Source organism: Nyctibius grandis, chromosome 33, assembly GCF_013368605.1.
Source record: "Nyctibius grandis isolate bNycGra1 chromosome 33, bNycGra1.pri, whole genome shotgun sequence".
Classification (NCBI taxonomy): domain Eukaryota; kingdom Metazoa; phylum Chordata; class Aves; order Nyctibiiformes; family Nyctibiidae; genus Nyctibius; species Nyctibius grandis.
In genome coordinates, this window is record NC_090690.1 from 5185416 (window position 1) to 5203244 (window position 17829).

Consider the following 17829-nt stretch of genomic DNA (forward strand, 5'->3'; position numbering starts at 1 on the left):
CCAGTGCTGCCCCCCCGTGTGCCCAGTGCTGCCCTCCGTGTCCCTGGTGCTGCCCCCCATGTCCCAGTTCTGCCCCCCATGTGCCCGGTGCTGCCCCCCATGTGCCCGGTGCTGCCCCCCGTGTCTCTGTGCTGCCCCCCCTGTCCCCAGTGCTGCCCCCCTGTCCCCGGTGCTGCCCCCCGTCCCCAGTGCTGCCCCCCGTGTCCCTGGTGCTGCCCCCGTGTGCCCAGTGCTGCCCCCAGGCCGCCCCTGCCCCCGCAGTGCCCCAGCACACCCGGGTCCCTCCCCAGCTTCTGGGGTGCAGGGGAATGGGACCCGGGGGGCCGAGGCCGTGGGTCCTCCCAGCTTCACCCAGGGGTTCCTGCCTCAGTTTCCCCCCCAGCGTCGCCCAGACGGGGCCACCCAGGGGTGACAGGGACGGGGTGAGGGCGTGGGGTCACCCCTGCTGCCACCTCCGGGGGGCTGAGAGGGGCGAGGGGACCCCAGGCCCCAGGCACCCGCCCTGGGCCGTGCTGCGGCTCAGCGCGCCCCGCGCCGCACGTGGCCGGGACATGGGGCCCGCGGGGACACGGGACGGACTCTGGCCGGTGACGCGGGGGCAGCGGGGCCGGGGCACCCCCCCCACCGGATGCCATCCGTGGGCCCACGTCACCAGTGGCCCCATAACGCGACGGCCTGTGACGGGCCCAGCCCCGGCCGGCACCGAGCCGCTGACCCGTGCACGGGCACAGCCCCCTGTGCCGGGTGACCCGCTGCCCCGCGGCCCGGCCCCGCGCTGGGCCCGCTGAGCCGCGCTTCCTGCCGGGCAACGGTCACCCTGCGGCGGGGACGGGCACCGGATCCCCCGGGACACACGTGTGCGCCCGGCGTGTGCATGTGCACGCGGGGGCCGTGTGTGCGGGACCCCCGGGAACCCCCAGGCCGCGGGTGCCGGTGCTGGTGGGAACTGGTTTTGGTCCCTGCGTGGGGACTGTACCGGGGGGAGCCGGGGGTGGCCGGGTGCCACGGTGGGGTGGGTGCCCCCGGGCGGGTGCCGCTGCTGAGGCTGAGCTCAGAGCTGTGCCGGACCGAGCCAGGGCCAAGCCCGCACCTGTGTTGGGCTGTTAGAGACGGGCCGGGCCGAGCTCAGCCAAGCCGGGCCGAGCTGGGTCCAGCCAAGCTGAGCTGAGCTGAGCCGAGCTGAGCCGAGCCGACCTTAGCTGAACCCAGCTGGGCCAAGCTGAGCCGAGCTGAGCCAGGCCCAGGTGGGCTGAGCTGAGCTGAGCCGAGCTGAGCCGAGCCAAGCTGAGCCCAGCCAAGCTGAGCTGAGCCGGGCCAAGTTGAGCTGTGCCATGCTGAGGTGAGGTGAGCTGAGCTAAGCCCAGCTGAGCCAAGCCAAGCCGGGCCCAGCCGAGCCAAGCCGAACCCAGCTGGGCCAAGCCCAGCTGAACGCAGCCAGACTGAGCCTAGCTGAGCCCGGCCCAGCCAAGCTGGGCCCAGCTGGGCCGAGCTGTGCCGAGCCGAGCCGAGAGCAGCCGGGCCGGGCCGATCCCCCCCGGTCCCCCCGCCCCGCGCAGGGGGCGCTGCTGAGCGCGCACGTGGTGTCGGGCCGCGCTGCCCGCGCGGGGGGGGGGGGCGGCGCGCGGCGGCGGCGGCGGCGCCCGGTGGGGGCGGGACCCTGGGGGGGGCGGGGCGCTCTGCGCTGGGCGCTGCCCAATGGCGGCGCGGCCTCGGCCCTCCCCGCCGGCCTCGCGAGCCAATGGGGGGCGGCGCGGCGGGGCGGGGCGGTGGTCACGTGGGGGCGGCGGGAGGGCGGTTAAAGCGCGGCGGGCGGCGGGCGGCGGCGCTAGTCGGGAGCGGCGGAGGGAACCGGCGGGAACCGGAGAGTGCGGCCAGGCCCTGCCGGTGAGCGGGGGTGGGGGGGCACATGGCGGCGGGAGGAGGGGGAGGAGGAGGAAGGAGGGGCGTGGGGGTGGGGGCGGTGACAGGAGCGGCCGTTACCGGCGCGCGGGAAGGTGCCCCCCCCCCCGCTGACCCCCGTCTCTCCCGCAGGATGAAGCGCGGCCCAGGCCATGGCGCAGCCCCCACTCCCCAGCGCCTGCAGCCGGCGGGGCCGTAGCACAGCGACCTCCCCCCGTGCCCTATAGCGACCCCCCACCCCCCTATTTAATTTTATACCTAATTTATTAACCCCCCAACCATGGACCCCACCGCCCCCCCCGCCATCATGGCCTCCTCCCTCTCGATGTTGGTCCTCGGCTTCGTCATCGCCTTCGTCCTCGCCTTCTCCGTGGGCGCCAACGACGTGGCCAACTCCTTCGGCACGGCGGTGGGCTCGGGGGTGGTGACCCTGCGCCAAGCCTGCATCCTGGCCAGCATCTTCGAGACGGTGGGTTCCGTCCTCCTGGGAGCCAAAGTCAGTGAGACCATCCGCAAGGGGCTCATCGACGTGGAGATGTACAACTCCACGCAGCAGCTGCTGATGGCCGGCTCGATCAGCGCCATGTTCGGTGAGGAGCAAGATGGGGGGGGTCAAAACTGGGCGATGATGTTCCTCAAGGTGCCCCCATGATGACTTTTTTTTGCTCCTCTTCCTCCAGGATCTGCTGTGTGGCAGCTGGTGGCTTCGTTCTTGAAGCTCCCCATTTCTGGTACCCACTGCATCGTCGGAGCAACCATCGGCTTTTCATTGGTGGCCAAAGGGCAAGAAGGTGTCAAGTGGTCCGAGCTGCTAAAGATTGGTAAGTCCAGCTCGTGTGACCACCCCTGGGTTTCTCCTTCCAGCAGTGGGGTGCTCATGGTGCCTCTTCTCTCCTAGTGTTGTCCTGGTTCATCTCACCCCTCCTTTCTGGTATCATGTCTGCTATCCTCTTCTTCCTTGTCCAGAGGTTCATCCTCCATAAGGTAAGGGTTGTCCACTCCATTTTCTGATGCTTTGGAGCTCCTGGGTGCTCCCCCATCTGCCCGTTTGACTGGTTGGTTGGTTTATGGGCCCCAGAACTTCTCCAGGCACATCCATCCTTGTGTTGACGCTTGGGTGAGCCCTTCATGGGAAAACGAGACCTGTGGCCGCTCCACCAAGCGGAGCCTGGGTGGTGAGGAGGCTTCACTCAACTTCCTCCAAAACATCTGGCCCAGGAGCCTGCTGCCTGGCCTCAGCAGAAGCAGCTGCAGCTTCCAAGTAGTGAAGCAGCCCAGAATTGATAAGATCAGAGCTTCTCGGCTCTTGGGGCAAGGCTGGACCTCCTCTTGCGTCCAGCTGCAGATAAAGGCAGTGGCCAACAGGCTTGGGGCTTTTTTTTTTAAGCCAGAAGGGTCAGAGTTATCCCTGGTGCTGTGGGAACTGCGCTTTCCTCCCATCCGGGGTCCCAGGTAGACCCAGGGGTGCTCAGGTTGGCTTTGGGGACACGCATTGAGCACCCAGTGGTGCTCGAAATGGAGGTGGCAGCTTTGGATGTCACCTTAGATGATGATGACCCTGGAGTGCAGGATCCTGCCAGGTATCCAGAGGAACCTCCAGCATTTTCTTCCGCATATTTGAGGTTAATATAAGCTATTTGAGGTCTTCGCTCCAACTATTTCTGGTTCAAGAGATGTTAAGATCTTATCGCTGCTGGTTTCTACCTGGCAGCCCTTTAACACAACCCAGCGTCACCGCTGTCACAGTAACCTTGCGTAACCGGCCTCTCGAAGCCATCACGCTTCCTTCTGGCCATGAATACTCCGCTTGCTCCGTCCCTCTTGGCACTCGGTGACTCGGTGTGTTTGTTCCCGACGTTAGACCCCGATTGCTGGGCAGCGGCGGAGATTTAAGTGCTCCTGCTGCTCGGGCGAGGGCTCCTCTGCGCAGGTATGTGGTGGAATTAAGCTGCTTTGTGAGTCACGGAGGGGTTTTTATTTCATCTAAATCAGCTGGAAAGAGGTGAAATGGTTTTGTCTGAAAGTGCCTGGGGGGGTTGTGAAAGAAAATGTGCGTGCAGCTGCGGAGCCTTGGAAGGGTTCAGGTGGCTGCGGGCGCAGATGAGATACTTTGAGTGAGCACCTTGAATCCTGTGTCCAGGTCAAGATGGATGTTGAGGTGTTGGAGCGAGTCTAGAGGAGGGCGACCAAGGTGCTGAAGGGTCTGGAGGGTCTGACCTCCGAGGAACGGCAGAGGGAGCTGGGGGTGTTTAGGCTGGAGAAGAGGAGGCTCAGAGGTGACCTTAGTGCAGTCTACAACTACCTGAAGGGAGGTTGTAGTGAAGTGGGAGTCGGCCTCTTCTCCCAGGCAACCAGCGACAGGACAAGAGGACACAGCCTCAAGCTTGGCCAGGGGAGGTTCAGGTTGGACATTAGGAAGCATTTCTTCTCAGCAAGGGTCATTAGCCATTGGAAGGGGCTGCCCAGGGAGGTGGTGGAGTCACCATCTCTGGAGGGGTTTAAGAAAAGCCTGGACATGGCACTTAGTGCCCTGGTCTAGTTGCCATGGTGGTGTCAGGGCAATGGTTGGACTCGATGATCCCAGAGGGCTCTTCCAACCCCATTGATTCTGAGATGCTCCAGCCTTGGGAGCGGTGGGACCCTCGCCTGGGTCCCCTCATGGGACCTTCTCTGCCCCCTCCCCACCACCGCGGGGGTCCGATGGCGGCACATCCTCAGTGGGTTCCTCTCCCGAAGCTGTCGGGAGCTCTGCGTCGCGGTGGAGCTCGCAGGAGCGCGGTGTGGAGTCGCTGCCAGCAGCTGCGGGTCCGACCCCCCTCGGGGAAGGGGCTGCTCCTCCGGGGCCGGCTCTCCGCAGCACCCGTCCTTCTCTTGCAGGCGGATCCCGTGCCCAACGGCTTGCGAGCTTTGCCCGTCTTCTACGCCTGCACCGTGGGCATCAACCTCTTCTCAATCATGTACACCGGCGCCCCCCGTGAGTACGCCTCGATGCTTGCACCTTGATTTTGGAATCCTTGCCAAAACCCGCCATTAAATGCACGATTTACCCCTTTTTTGCTTTACAGGGCTGAGATCTCCTAGAAGGCGGCTGGCCTGTGCCCGTTGTGGAAGGCTGCAGGCTAGCGTAATGCTGAGCTTGGGGGCTTGAGTAGTTGCCCAACCAAAGAGACCTGCTCAAAAACTAAACCCCCTCCAGACCCTTTCTCCTTAGGGCCGGCAGATAACGGGACTTTCCCCTTCCCCTTCTCTTACCTGTGCTAAAACTCAGGTACCCGGGGGCCGCTGGGAGCGGGGACGGGGGCTCTGCCCTCCTGATCCACCTTGTCCCTACTGCATCCAGCTCTGGGGCCCTCAACATCAGAAGGACACGGAGCTGTTGGAGCGAGTCCAGAGGAGGCCACGGAGATGCTCAGAGGGCTGGAGCCCCTCTGCTCTGGAGACAGGCTGAGAGAGCTGGGGCTGTTCAGCCTGGAGAAGAGAAGGCTCCGGGGAGACCTTCTAGCACCTTCCAGTGCCTGAAGGGGCTACAGGAAAGCGGGAGAGGGGCTTTTTACAGGGGCAAGTAGTGACAGGACGAGTGGGAACGGTTTTAAACTGCAAGAGGGGAGATTGAGATGAGATCTGAGGAAGAAATTCTTTGCTGTGAGGGTGGTGAGAGCCTGGCCCAGGTTGCCCAGAGAAGCTGTGGCTGCCCCCTCCCTGGCAGTGTTCAAGGCCAGGTTGGATGGGGCTGGGAGCAACCTGGGCTGGTGGAAGGTGTCCCTGCCTGTGGCAGGGGGGTTGGAACTCGATGGGCTTTAAGGTCCCTTCCAACCCAAACCAGTCTGTGATTCTATAATTATCCCTGGCGAGAAGAGCTGGCACTGGGATGGAGACAAGGAGTTGGTGCTTTGGTTGGAAAAGCCAAATTGAAGCGGTCGTTTGGCTGTCGAGGTCGTGGGCAGGATTAGGAGAGGGCTTGGCAAGGGGACGGTGGCTGGAGGAGCTCCGTGACCTCGGCGCGAGTTGTTTTTCGGGCTGACTGTAGGTTTCCTGTTGTGGAGGAGGTGCCGGCGGTGGGGTGATGCTGTAAACAGCGGCTGGAAACAATTTTTGGGAGGGATGTCATCTTCCCTTTCCCGTGGCTTTCCAAACCTGGGGGAGATGGCGGTGCTGCTGGGGGGCACTGGGGCTGCTCCAGCATCACTTTTCCCTGGTACCCCGAGGTAGATTGATATTTCTCCTCCAGTCCTCAGGTGCAGGAGGGCTGGCTGAGCTCCGCGCGGGGCTTGTGGCCTTCAGCAAACAGCCCAACAGCGCGTGGGGCGAGGTTGGTGCAGGGGGAGCGGCCAGTTCTCCTGCAGCAGCAAACGCAGGAGTTGAGCGGTCGCAAGCGCCCGATAACCCCAACTGGGCCGACGCCAAACCTCTGCTCAAAGTCCCGCTGCGTGTGTGGACGCTCGTAACGAGGTTACGGAACATCTCCTGTGCTGTGAAACTTGAGTTCTTGGGGGTTTGTGGAGCAGGAGAACCCTCATCCCTTGGCAGCTGGAGGAGGGGATGGAGGTGTGGGGGGCTCCGGTGGGAGCAGCCCCTTGTCCTCTCCCCAGCCCTGGGGCTCTGGTGGGAGCAGCCCCCTTGTCCTCTCCTCAGCCCTGGGGCTCTCCTGGGCTTCTCCTTGTCCTCTCCCGGAGCCGGGGACGCGGTGCTGTCACTGCAGCAGCCGTGCTGGGTGGGTGTTTTTTTTATTGGGGTTTTTTTTTGTTTTTTTCTTTGACATTGCAGCAAGTGAGGAGACAAAGGGATGCAAGGAGCCTCCTGGCCCCGCTCAGGGGTCCCTGCTTGGGTTTGGCTGCTGGAAGGAGGGGGGGAAGTGTTTGTGTATGTGAAAAATTAGGGTTTGTGGGGGCATATTCCCTGGGGGAGGAATTTCTGTGTGGGTCAAGCTCTGGTGTGTCCCGACAGCGTTTCTCCCCGGCAGGTGAATGAGCGCAGGGATGTGATGGAGTTCCCCGTGTCATCAAGGGTTTGTTGTTTTTTTTTTTTCCCCAGAGTTTTTTCAAAGATCTGTTGTTTTATTTCCTAGTGCTGGACTTTGACAAACTTCCCCTGTGGGGTATCCTCCTCATTTCGGCGGGGAGTGCTGTCGTCTGCGCTCTCGTCGTCTGGTTCTTTGTGTGTCCGAGAATGAAGAAGAAAATCGACCGTGAGTAACTCCTCCTCCTCCTCTCTTCACAATCCTTTCGGGGAAGGGCACGCACAGACTGACCAACTCTTTGATCTCATTAGCCGCGGGGCCGTTATTAGCAGGGAATCCTCCGCTTGCGTTAGCGCTTAAGCTGCTCAGCAAAGCCCGGGTCTCACCAGGGCACGGCTCAGCGAGATGCTCGTAACCCCCAGCAGCACCAGGAACCTCCTCCTTGGGGACCCCAAAATCAGCCCAGTGCCACCAGGAACCTCCTTGGGGACCCCAAAACCAGCCCAGCGGCTCATTTCGGAGCGGGGCCGTTTCTCCTTGAAGCTGCCCAGGGATATTAAACATCCTGATTTCAGTGTTTAATAGAGGAGGAGAGGAAGCAGGAGACAAACCTGCGTGTTAACGGGTGTCACCTTTAATCCTCTGCCTGCTCACTCTTTGGCCCCGCAGACGCCGATCACAAGTTCAAAGCCGCGTAAGGTGACGAAATCTTTTTCCCCGTAGAGAAAAAAAAAAACCCAAAACCAACAAAAACCTCTCTTGAAAGGCATCCAAAAGAGCAATGCCGAGCTCGGAGAGCCCAGGCAGCTCTCCCAGAGCCGTGCGTGTGGTCTTGCATATAAATTTTGTGCGCAGTCTTTGGAGGAGCTGGAGATGAGGGGGGATAACCAGTGTCCTTGTCACACTGGTGTGACTGGGGTGTGACTAACAGCTTTATGGCTGCCCTTGACATTCTTCTCAGCTGTGCTGAGCTTCGGCTTAACTCCTGCCTGCGGGGCAGCTCCTCCTGCCCATTGCCGGGGCGTGGTGGTGATGCAGGAGGAGATGAGGCTCGATGCCAGGGTGAGGGGCTGGGTGCCACCGCTTGACCCTTGCGATGAGCAAAGTGGCTGGGAAATGTTTGTGCCGAGGAGGTGGCGGTTGTTGTTGTCTGAAGGAGCTGACCTCATGTTTTCACCTGGAGAAAACATGCTTTTTTTCGCGGTCGAAGGGGCAATAACAGGGTCAGGCTCCAGGGGTTGGTGTGTCTGGCTCGGCTTTTCCAACGGGACAGGAAACCGAGCTGCCCTCGGGAGGTGGAGACCGGCTCCGCTTTGGGTTTGACACCCACCAGTGGGAGCTGGAGAGGAGCCCAGGCTGGCGAGTCTTCCCGGCAGGCTGGTGCTGATGGGCTTGGCAGAGGAACTGAGGTTCTTCTGGGCACCTTCTCATCAGCTTCAGGGGTCGCAGCCACCCCAGAAGCGGGTCCAGAGCATCCCACAGCCGCTGGTGACTGGGATGGGACAAACGTGGCTCGAAGAGGAACCTCTGCCCTAGGAAGAACGGGTGTAAAAGCCCCATAATGGTGCTCACCACACCCCGTGTGGGTGGGGGGGCGCTAAAAATAGGAGATGAGGTGGCTGGTGCCTGTTTGGCTGTTGTGCCTGGCCCAGCAGTTTCCGAAGTTCAGGACTGAGGGGGGGGAAAGCTGTAAATTTTTATTTAGCTGCCGTAAATCTGAGCGGTGAGGGGGTGTGGGCTTGCTCCTGGTGCTGGGAGAAGGGGTTTGATGGCATCTGCCTCCCTTCACAGGAGAGATCAAATCCAGTCCTTCTGAAAGCCCCTTGATGGAGAAGAACGTCAGCCCCAAGGAGGACCATGAGGAGCCCAAGGTGCCCCTGGGCGATGCCAAGGGCCCTGTTGCTGATGTGGGGTCAGTTGTGCCCCATTGGGCAGCGGTGGAGGAGAGGATGGTCTCCTTCAACCTGGGGGACCTGGAAGAGGTCCCGGAGCAGGAGAGACTCCCCAACCTTGACCTGAAGGGAACCGGCATCAACAGCGGTGAGCGGTGGGGGGGTGATATGGGGGTGCTGGCATGGTGTCCCCCCAACCCCAGGTGCTGAACCCCAACCGTCTCTCTTGGCAGGAGCCGTGCAGTTGCCCAATGGCAACCTGGTCCAGTTCAACCAGGCCGTGGGCCACCAGCTGAGCTCCAGTGGGCAGTACCAGTACCACACCGTGCACAAGGACTCCGGCCTCTACAAGGAGCTGCTGCATAAACTCCACTTGGCCAAGATGGGGGACTGCATGGGGGACTCGGGGGACAAACCCCTGCGGCGCAACAACAGCTACACCTCCTACACCATGGCCATCTGCGGCATGCCCCTGGACTCCCTCCGCGCCAGGGAAGGGGTGGAGGTGGAGAAGCTGACCTGGCCCGTGGTGGACACCAAGAAGAGGGTCCGCATGGACAGTTACACCAGCTACTGCAACGCGGTGGCGGACGCCCACCCGGCTGCCGATGTGGATCTGAACACGGCGCAGGTGGAGGTGGGCATGGGCGATTGCAAAGGCAGCAGGAGCTCCCTGGAAGAGTGGCGTGACGAGGACAAGCCCGAGGTGTCCCTCCTTTTCCAGTTCCTGCAGATCCTCACCGCTTGCTTCGGCTCCTTCGCTCACGGTGGCAACGACGTCAGGTCCGTCGGGGCAGTGGGAGCGGTGGGGTTGCTCGCTGAGGCTGGTGCCCACCTTGCCCAGAGCCTCTGGCCCTCCAGCCCAGCTCTCCTTTCTCTTCCAGCAATGCCATCGGGCCCCTGGTCGCGCTCTACTTGATCTATCAGACGGGCAATGTGGCTGCCAAGGTGCCAACTCCCATCTGGCTGCTGCTCTACGGAGGTGTGGGGATTTGCATCGGCTTGTGGGTCTGGGGAAGGAGAGTCATCCAGACGATGGGGAAGGACCTGACTCCCATCACGCCATCGAGGTAAGGCCTGCCTTGGGGCAGGGGGGAGGTTTGGGGCTGTCCTAGAGCTGCGTCCTAGAGCTGCGTCCTGCTCCTGGAGCCCCTCTCCGTGCTCTCTTTTGGGGTCTCGTTCCTTGGGTGGTGGAGCTGGGGTGAGCGTGACCCCATAACACCTCCCTGTGTCCCTTGGAGGGGTCAGGCTGGGGGTCTGGAGAGCGGGGTGAGGAGCTGACCCCATTGTGCAGGGTCTACCTGGGGAGAGCAGTCCCAGGTCTGGCTTGGGCTGAGCCAGGGGAGCCCCTGCTCGGGTTCTCACGCACGTTCTTGTCTCCGCAGCGGCTTCAGCATCGAGCTGGCGTCCGCCCTCACGGTGGTGATCGCCTCCAACGTCGGCCTCCCCATCAGCACGACCCACTGCAAGGTAGGGGGGGAGGTGGCAGGAGGGGACGGCAAGCTCAGCCCACCCCCAAATCCTGGTGCTAAATAAGGCTGAGCTGAGTGGGACAACCCAAACTGGGGGCTGGCCTGGTCCCAGCTCTGCCATCTGCATCTCAGTGTGGGCTGGGGGAAGTCCTGGGGTGAGGGGGCCCTTGGGGAGGTGATGGAAGAACAAAACCCCTGGGCTCCATGGGTGGCCATGGGGACCTGCACGCTGCAGCGCCCTGTCACTGCTCTGGGATGGTGGCTCCTTGCTGTGTTCCTTCTGATGTGGCTCCCCAAGGGTTGGAGCCAAGACCTTTGGTGCCAGGGCTGAGGCTTTCCAGGGTCAGGGCTGGAGGGGGGTGATGGACACCTAGGGGTGGACACCAGGGTGGTGGGGGACACCTGGGGGGTGGTGGTGGTGGACACTTGGTGATGGACACCTGAGGGGTGGTGGTGATGGACTGGACACCTGGGGGTGGACACCTGTGTGGACAGCTGGTGGTGGTGGTGATGGTGATGGTCACCTGAGGGGGTGGCGATGGACACCTTGGGGGTGCCCCATCCTGCTGTGGTGCTGAGCCGTGCCCCGGCCCCCGTCCAGGTGGGCTCGGTGGTCTCGGTGGGCTGGCTGCGCTCCAGGAAGGCCGTGGACTGGCGTCTCTTCCGCAACATCTTCGTGGCGTGGTTCGTCACCGTCCCCATCTCCGGCCTCATCAGCGCCGCCATCATGGCCCTCTTCAAATTCGCCATCCTCACGGTGTGACGGGAGCAGGGGGGGGGCCCCGCGCCGCTGCCCCCTCCCCTCCTGCGCCGGGGGCCGCCGCCACCCCCCGGGCTCCCTCAGCTCCTCGTAGTGTCGTCACTGAAGTATCATTTTTGTTAAATTTTATTTTAATATCAATTAATTAATAGTCAGTTATTAATATAACTGCCCTGGGGTCCCCCCCCCCCTTGCTGCGCTGTAGCTGTAGATGAGCAGTGCTCGGGGCCCCTTAGTTTATTTTTAATGACTTTAATTAAGATTTGCATAAGGACCAAGGGGTGGGTCCTTGCTCCCTTTTGGGGGGCCAGGGAGGCTCCCCGCCCCCCCCCCCAGCCTTGCGGGCTGCGCTGCGTTCGGCTTTGCCTCTATCGCTGTAGCGGACACCGAGCCTCCGCCTCGGGGGGGCCCTGGGGGTCCCCCCCCCCTCACTGCTGCTACCTCAGACTCAATAAAGATTTCCTTTGTACCCAGCGCTGGCAGGTGCTGGGGAGGGTGCAGGGGGGCCCCTCCTTGGCCCCACGCAGCTGGGGCCACCGATAAGAGCCCCACGTGTCCCCCCCCAGTGTCACGGGACTGGCTGTGAACTCTGGGGGGGGTTATCGGGGCCCCACAGCTGGGGGGCACGGCCCTATGGCCCCCCTTTGCCAAGCCTGGGGCAGGAGCTGCTCCTGCTGTCCCCTCTGGCCCCAGCCCTGCTCCCTCCTGGCCTGGGGGGGTCAAGGCTGGGCACCCACGTCAGCAGGTGGCACCGGGGGTGGGGGGGGTGTCGCAAGAGCTGGGGGGGCTGAGCCCTGCCTGGGGGGGGACAATGACATGGGGACAGGTGGGGGTTGGGATGTGGCTCATGGAGCTGCGTGGGGATGTGACCCACGGGGCTGGAGACCCTCCAGGGGTGGGACAGGGACCCCCCAGGGGTGGGGACCCCCTGGGGAAGGGGGCCCACAAGGAATCCATGGGAACAGGGACCCGACAAGGGTGGGAAAGGGCCCCCCCATGGGGACAGGGACCCCCCATGGGGATGGGGACCAGGGGGGAACAGGGACCCCACGGTGGTGGGAAAGGGCCCCCCACAGGGACAGGGACCCCATGGGGGTGGGATGTGCCTGGGGGGGGCCCCCTGGGGACATTTCCCCCCCCCCCCCCCCCCCGGGCTGGGGCTGTGTCCCCCGGGCCGTGGGTGCCCCCTCCTGTCCCTGTCCCTCTGGTGTGAGGTGCCGGGTGGGGGGTCCCCTGGCAGAGCCCCCCCCAGCTCCCGTCCCTGTCCGGGCCGGGGGGGGGTCGTGGCGCCCATCGGGTCAGCGGCGGGGCCGGGCCTTGACCCCGGTTAATGATTCGCTGCCGGTGGCCCCGGAGGGCAAACAGTGGCCCCGGGAGGGGGGGGCTCCGGGGAGGCGCCCGGGGCTGCTCCTGGCGCCGTCGGGGCCGTGGGAGGGCGATTGCCCCGGGGCGGGGGGGGGCTTTTGGGGGTGCGGGGGGGGGTTACTGCCCCATATGGGGGGGCACTGCCCCACTTTGGGGTGCTGGGGGGGGCACTGCCCCATTTTGGGGCACATCACCCCATTGGGGGGGGACGGGGAGGGGTCTCACAGCCCCATTTTGGGGGTCCCCGCCCCGGGGGAGCCCCCCGCGGGTCTCGTCGAGGTTGTTGCTCCCGGGGGGGGCCGGGCCGGTGCCGGGGGCCGGGGCGGGGCGGCCCCGCGGGGCCCCGTTAAAGCGGCGGCGAGCGGAGGCGACCGGAGGCGACGACGATGGGCAGCGAGGGGGAGAGGGGGCCGGCGGCGACCCCCGGGCCGGGGCAGGGCGACCCGCGGGCGCTGCGGAGGGACTGTCAGCACCGGTGGGACGGGGGGGGGGCAAAAGGGGGGGGCAAAAGGGGGGTGAGGGGGCGGGAGGGGGGGAACAGGAGCCGGGGGGGTCGGGGTGGAAGGAGATGCGGGGCAGCAGAGATGGGGGGGGGCAGATGGGGGGGGCAAGGGGGAGGGGGGTGGGGGGGCAGGAGCCGGGGGTGTCGGGGGGGGACATGGGGGGGCAGTAGACCTGGAGGTGTGGGGAAAGGGGGTTGGGGGGGGCAGGTGGGGGGGCCTAAAGGGGGGGCAAGGGTGGGAAATGGGGGGCAGGAGTGGGGGGGACATGGGGGGGCAGCTGGACCTGGACGTGCAGGGAAAGGGGTTGGGGGGGGGCACTTGGGGGGGGGCATTTTGGGGAGGGGGTAGGACCTGAGGGAAGGACCCCAGGGGCGCAGGAATGGGGGGGGAGGACTTTTGGGGGGGGGGGTGTAGGAGGGGGGCAGATGCCGTGGGGTGACCCCTCCCATGTAGACACGTCGGGGGGTGATAGTCACAACGGGGGGGGTGTCACCAACCCCCCTCCCTGCCCCCCCCTTCCCCCCCCCCAGGCTCCATTTCCACCTCAAAAGCCCATTTTTCTGCTCCAATAACTCACTGTGGGGCCCCAGGGCCAGGGGCCAGGGATGGCGGGGGGGGGGGACACAGGACACCACGGCACCCCCCTGCCCTAAACAGCCCCCCCCACCCCATAACCTCCCCTGACACCCCCCTCACACCCCCCCCACACCCCCCCCCAGGATCTTCGTCAACCGGAGCTTGGCGCTGGAGAAGATCAAGTGCTTCGGCTTCGACATGGACTACACCTTGGCCAGTGGGTTTTTTGGGGAGGGGGGGGCTGAGGTAGGGTGGTGGGGTGGTGGGACCCCCCCCATGTCACCCGTGCCCCCCCCCCAGTGTACAAGTCCCCCGCTTACGAGGAGCTGGCCTTCGCCCTGCTGCTGGAGCACCTCGTCTCCATCGGGTACCCCCCCGAGATCCTCGCCTACAAATACGACCCCACCTTCCCCACCCGGTGAGGTTAATTTTTTTTGGGGGGGGGGGGGCAGAGGTTTGGGGGTGTCAGTGGGACCCCCCGCCCCTCGCTGACAGGGTGTGGGGTGCAGGGGGTTGGTGTTCGATGCCCTGTTCGGGAACCTGCTGAAGGTGGATTCTCATGGGAACCTGCTGGTGTGCGCCCACGGCTTCCGCTTCCTCAAGGGGTGAGATGGGGACCCCCAGATCCTGGGGGGGGGCTGTGGGGTGGGGGGGGGCCCTCAGCGTGCGGGTGCAGCTCCATGTTCCCTCCCCAGGGCCGAAATCCTCCACTATTACCCCAACAAGTTCATCCAACGCGACGACATGAAACGCTTCCACATCCTCAACACCCTCTTCAACCTCACGGGTGAGAGAGACACCCCCTCCCCATCACCCCCATTGCCCCCCCCCCCCCATTTTGGAGTGTCACCCTCCCCTCTCACAGCCCCCCCTCCCCGGCAGAAGCCCACCTCTACGCCTGCCTCGTGGACTTCTTCACCAACTGCTCCAGATACACCAAGTAAGAGGGAGATGGTGGGTTGGGGGGGCTCAAACCTGGTGGATCGGGGGGGGGGATGGATGGTGGTGGGGTGGGGGTGGGGTCGGGGTCTTCACCCCCCCTTCACCCCCCCCCCAATCCCCTTTTTTGCACCGTTGCAGCTGCGACACCGGCTACAAGCACGGGAACCTCTTCATGTCCTTCCGCAGCATGTTCCAGGACGTGCGCGAGGCCATGGACAGCGTCCACCTCTCGGTGGGTGGGGGGGTGGGGGGGTCACTGGGGTGGGGAGGGGGATGCTGGGGATGTCCCCGTCCCCTGCCCCGGTGAGGTTCTGCCCAGACCCCTCCATCCCCTCCTCAAGACCCCTCCATCCCCTCCTCAGGGCTGCCTGAAGGAGAAGACACTGGAGAACCTGGAGAAATACGTGGTGAAGGACGTGAGTGTTTGGGGACCCCCATGGACCCTCCCCCCACCCCGGTCCCCTCGGCTGGGTGTCCCCCCCGCCCCATGCTGACTTGCCCCCCCCCCCAGCCCCGCGTGCCGCTGCTGCTGAGCCGCATGAAGGAGGTGGGGAAGGTCTTTCTGGCCACCAACAGCGACTACAACTACACCGACGTGAGTAGGGGGTGGCTGTGGCTGTGTCCCCCCCCTGTCCCCCCCCTCCAAACCCCGGGTCCAGCCTGCCCTGGGCGGGGGGGGGGACACAGCAGGAGGGATCTGCCCTCCCCTGGGGACAGCGGTGACGATGCCGGGTGTCCTTGCAGGCCATCATGTCCTACCTGTTCGACTTCAGCGATGGGGACAAGGTGGGTCTGTCCCCAGCGTGGCGGGGGGGGGTGTGGGGTGCCACCGCAGCCCCTCGCTGACCCCCCCTCGCCCCGCAGCGTCCCTGGCGATCCTATTTCGACCTCATCGTGGTGGACACCCGCAAGCCGCTCTTCTTCGCCGAGGGCACCGTCCTGCGCCAAGTCAACACGGTGGGGACCCCCCCCATGAGGGTGGTGGGCACTGGCTGGGCGCCATGGGGTGGGCACCGAGGTGACGGTACCCCCCTGACCCCCGTCCTGGGGGCCTCTTGTCCCGCAGGACACGGGGAAGCTGCGCATCGGGACCTACACCGGCCCCCTCCAGCACTGCGCTGTCTACTCCGGCGGTGAGCGCCCGGCCGGGCTGCGCGGGCGGCGCGGGGAGGGGGACGCGCCCCGTGTCACCCCGACGTCCCCGCTGCCGCAGGCTCCTCGGACGTGGTGTGTGACCTGTTGGGCGTGAAAGGCAAAGACATCCTCTACATGGGGGACCACATCTTCGGGGACATCCTCAAGTCCAAGAAGCGGCAGGGCTGGCGCACCTTCCTGGTGGTGCCCGAGCTGGCGCGGGAGCTGCAGGTCTGGACGGAGAAGAGCGGTGAGTGGCACCCGCCCGGGGACACGGACCCTGCCAGGATGGGGACACGGACCCTGCCCACCCAGGGACATGGCTGAGCCCAGCTCAGGGAGGTGGCCCGAAGCCTCCTACGCACCTTGATGGCAAATCCAGCCCCAGTGGGATGTGCCCCAACACGCCATGACGTGCCCTGATGCCCTGCGATGGTTGTGCCAGGTGGTGGGGGACATTGCCCACCCTGAGCCAGCCCCGGTGGGACGTGACCCGAGGCCCTGTGACATGCCCCAATGCCTCATGTTGGTTCTGCTGGGCGGTGGGGGACGTTGCCCATCCTGAGCTGACCGCAGTGGGACATGCCCCAACGCCCCATGACGTGCCCCGATGCCCCGTGTCCATCGTGCAGGGCAGCGGGGGATGTTGCCCACCCTGAGCCGGCCCCGGTGGGAGATGTCCCAACACCCCGTGACGTGTCCCAATGCCCCGTGTCCATCGTGTGGGGTAGTGGGGGAAGTTGCCCACCCTGAGCCGGCCCCGTTGCCCTTGCAGAGCTGTTTGAGGAGCTGCGGAGCCTGGACCTCTTCCTGGCAGAGCTGTACCAGTATGTGGGCACGGGGCGGGCGGGGGGCACTGGTGGGGGTGCAGGCACCCATGGGGGACCCTCCAGGTGACCCCGCAGCTGCGTCTCTCCCACTCCAGGCACTTGGACAGCGGCAGCAGCGAGCGCCCCGACATCAGCTCCATCAAGCGCCGGATCCAGGTGATGCCGGGGGCACCGGTCCGCAGCGCAGCCCCCACACCGATCCCCCGCCATGGGGGGGGGGGCACGCCGGAGAGGGGGGTACCCCGGGGGGGGGGCATTGGGTGCCCTGACCACCCCGCCGCGCCCGCAGAAAGTCACGCACGAGATGGACATGTGCTACGGGAAGATGGGCAGCCTGTTCCGCTGCGGCTCGCGCCAGACGCTCTTCGCCAACCAGCTCATGCGTTACGCCGACCTCTACGCCGCCTCCTTCATCAACTTCCTCTACTACCCCTTCAGTTACCTCTTCCGGGCACCCCCCGTCCTGGTACGTGCCTCCCAGACCCCCCCCCTCCACGCTGCTGCCCCGCCGTGCCTCAGTTTCCCTCCCTGCCCGAGGGGCTGATGGTGGTGGTTGGTGGGCACCCAACCCCTTGGTGGGTACCGCCCCTCTCCTCGCTGCAGATGGCACATGAGTCGACGGTGGAGCACGGCCGCCTGGACACTGGGGAGATGGGCATGGCCCTGGCACCCTGGCTGGCCCGGTGTGGCCACCCTGGCCAGCAGGTGGGTGGCAGGGGACAGAGGAGTCCCAGCACCCCGATGCCAGTGGGGTCCTGTGCCCACTGAGCCCCCCCCACTCTGTCTCAGGTTCCCGGGGTCCCCCAGGACTCCAGCGGGGAGGAGGAGGAGGATGACGGCGAAGCCTGAGCCCGCCCCAGCGCTGACGGCTGCTGAGCTGGCAAGTGCCAGCCCCCGCGAGGGCATCCGGTGGCCCTGGACCACTTGTGCTGCCAGCAAAGCCACCCGTGGTCAGCCACCACCTCCAGTGGCCACTGGTGGCCCTGGCTCATGCCCCATGCCCTGGGGCTCTTCTCCTGCCTGCGCCAGGACCCAGGCGAAGGGTCCCCCAGAGCCCTTGGGCCCCCCAGAGCCCCCCTGCTTTCGCCCATGGCCCCCCCTGGGCTCCGGGGGGAGGTGGGTGGCCTCCAGGAGGGCTCGGGGGGTGCAGCTGCTCCCTGGGAACCCCTTTTCTCTTTATAAAGACACAATTCCTGGCACCACCAAGACATACAATGGGCTGTTTTAAAGGAAAACCGCTTTGCCCCCGAGCCCGGGAGGTGGGGGCAAAGGGCAATTCCTCACTCCTCAGCCAGGACCCTGGGCAGAGGGTGGGCACCCCAAGACACCCCCCCCTCTGCCAGCACTGTCCTGCACCCCAGAGGAGGGCGCCAGGCCTGCCGTGCCCCCCCCCAGAGCAGAGCCAGACCTGTGCCAGGACTTCCCAATCCCGCCCTAAGACTGGTAGCATCGAGGTTTCTAAATAAAGACGTTGAGCCAACGCTGGTGGTGGCTGTGTG

General features: G+C 65.0%; 2 protein-coding genes across 7 annotated transcripts; both read left to right on the forward strand.

Moving 5' to 3' along the window:
• Positions 1 to 1806: 1806 nt before the first annotated feature.
• On the forward strand, positions 1807 to 11642 carry SLC20A1 (solute carrier family 20 member 1). The gene is made up of 11 exons (XM_068421479.1): positions 1807 to 1884; positions 2032 to 2489; positions 2580 to 2720; positions 2798 to 2883; positions 4777 to 4873; positions 6965 to 7084; positions 8648 to 8896; positions 8982 to 9531; positions 9633 to 9818; positions 10134 to 10218; positions 10822 to 11642. The coding sequence occupies exons 2-11, from the start codon at positions 2180 to 2182 to the stop codon at positions 10981 to 10983; spliced, it is 1986 nt and encodes a 661-aa protein (XP_068277580.1). The 5' UTR covers positions 1807 to 1884; positions 2032 to 2179; the 3' UTR covers positions 10984 to 11642.
• A 927-nt stretch (positions 11643 to 12569) lies between these two features.
• LOC137675306 (cytosolic purine 5'-nucleotidase-like) lies at positions 12570 to 17810 on the forward strand. Of its 6 annotated transcripts, none has more exons than XM_068421323.1 (18): positions 12656 to 12820; positions 13568 to 13641; positions 13725 to 13842; positions 13934 to 14029; positions 14120 to 14211; positions 14307 to 14364; positions 14505 to 14598; positions 14729 to 14782; positions 14878 to 14961; positions 15111 to 15152; positions 15231 to 15323; positions 15433 to 15499; positions 15580 to 15750; positions 16276 to 16327; positions 16426 to 16486; positions 16620 to 16796; positions 16934 to 17035; positions 17120 to 17810. In XM_068421323.1, exons 1-18 carry the CDS (start codon positions 12732 to 12734, stop codon positions 17177 to 17179), a joined length of 1584 nt encoding a protein of 527 aa, XP_068277424.1. In that variant the 5' UTR covers positions 12656 to 12731; the 3' UTR covers positions 17180 to 17810. The 6 variants fall into 6 exon arrangements, with proteins under 6 accessions (XP_068277428.1, XP_068277427.1, XP_068277424.1 ...); XM_068421325.1 differs by having other exon boundaries at positions 12748 to 12810; XM_068421324.1 differs by lacking the exon at positions 13934 to 14029.
• Positions 17811 to 17829: the final 19 nt, after the last annotated feature.

Coding starts and splice junctions, on each gene's coding strand:
- SLC20A1 (XM_068421479.1), top strand. CDS start 2,180: ATGGACCCCACCGCCCCCCCCGCCATCATGGCCTCCTCCCTCTCGATG. Junction 4,874..6,964: donor CATGTACACCGGCGCCCCCC/GTGAGTACGCCT, acceptor TTTATTTCCTAG/TGCTGGACTTTGACAAACTT. Junction 7,085..8,647: donor AATGAAGAAGAAAATCGACC/GTGAGTAACTCC, acceptor CTCCCTTCACAG/GAGAGATCAAATCCAGTCCT.
- LOC137675306 (XM_068421323.1), top strand. CDS start 12,732: ATGGGCAGCGAGGGGGAGAGGGGGCCGGCGGCGACCCCCGGGCCGGGG. Junction 16,487..16,619: donor CCATCAAGCGCCGGATCCAG/GTGATGCCGGGG, acceptor CCGCGCCCGCAG/AAAGTCACGCACGAGATGGA. Junction 16,797..16,933: donor TCCGGGCACCCCCCGTCCTG/GTACGTGCCTCC, acceptor TCCTCGCTGCAG/ATGGCACATGAGTCGACGGT.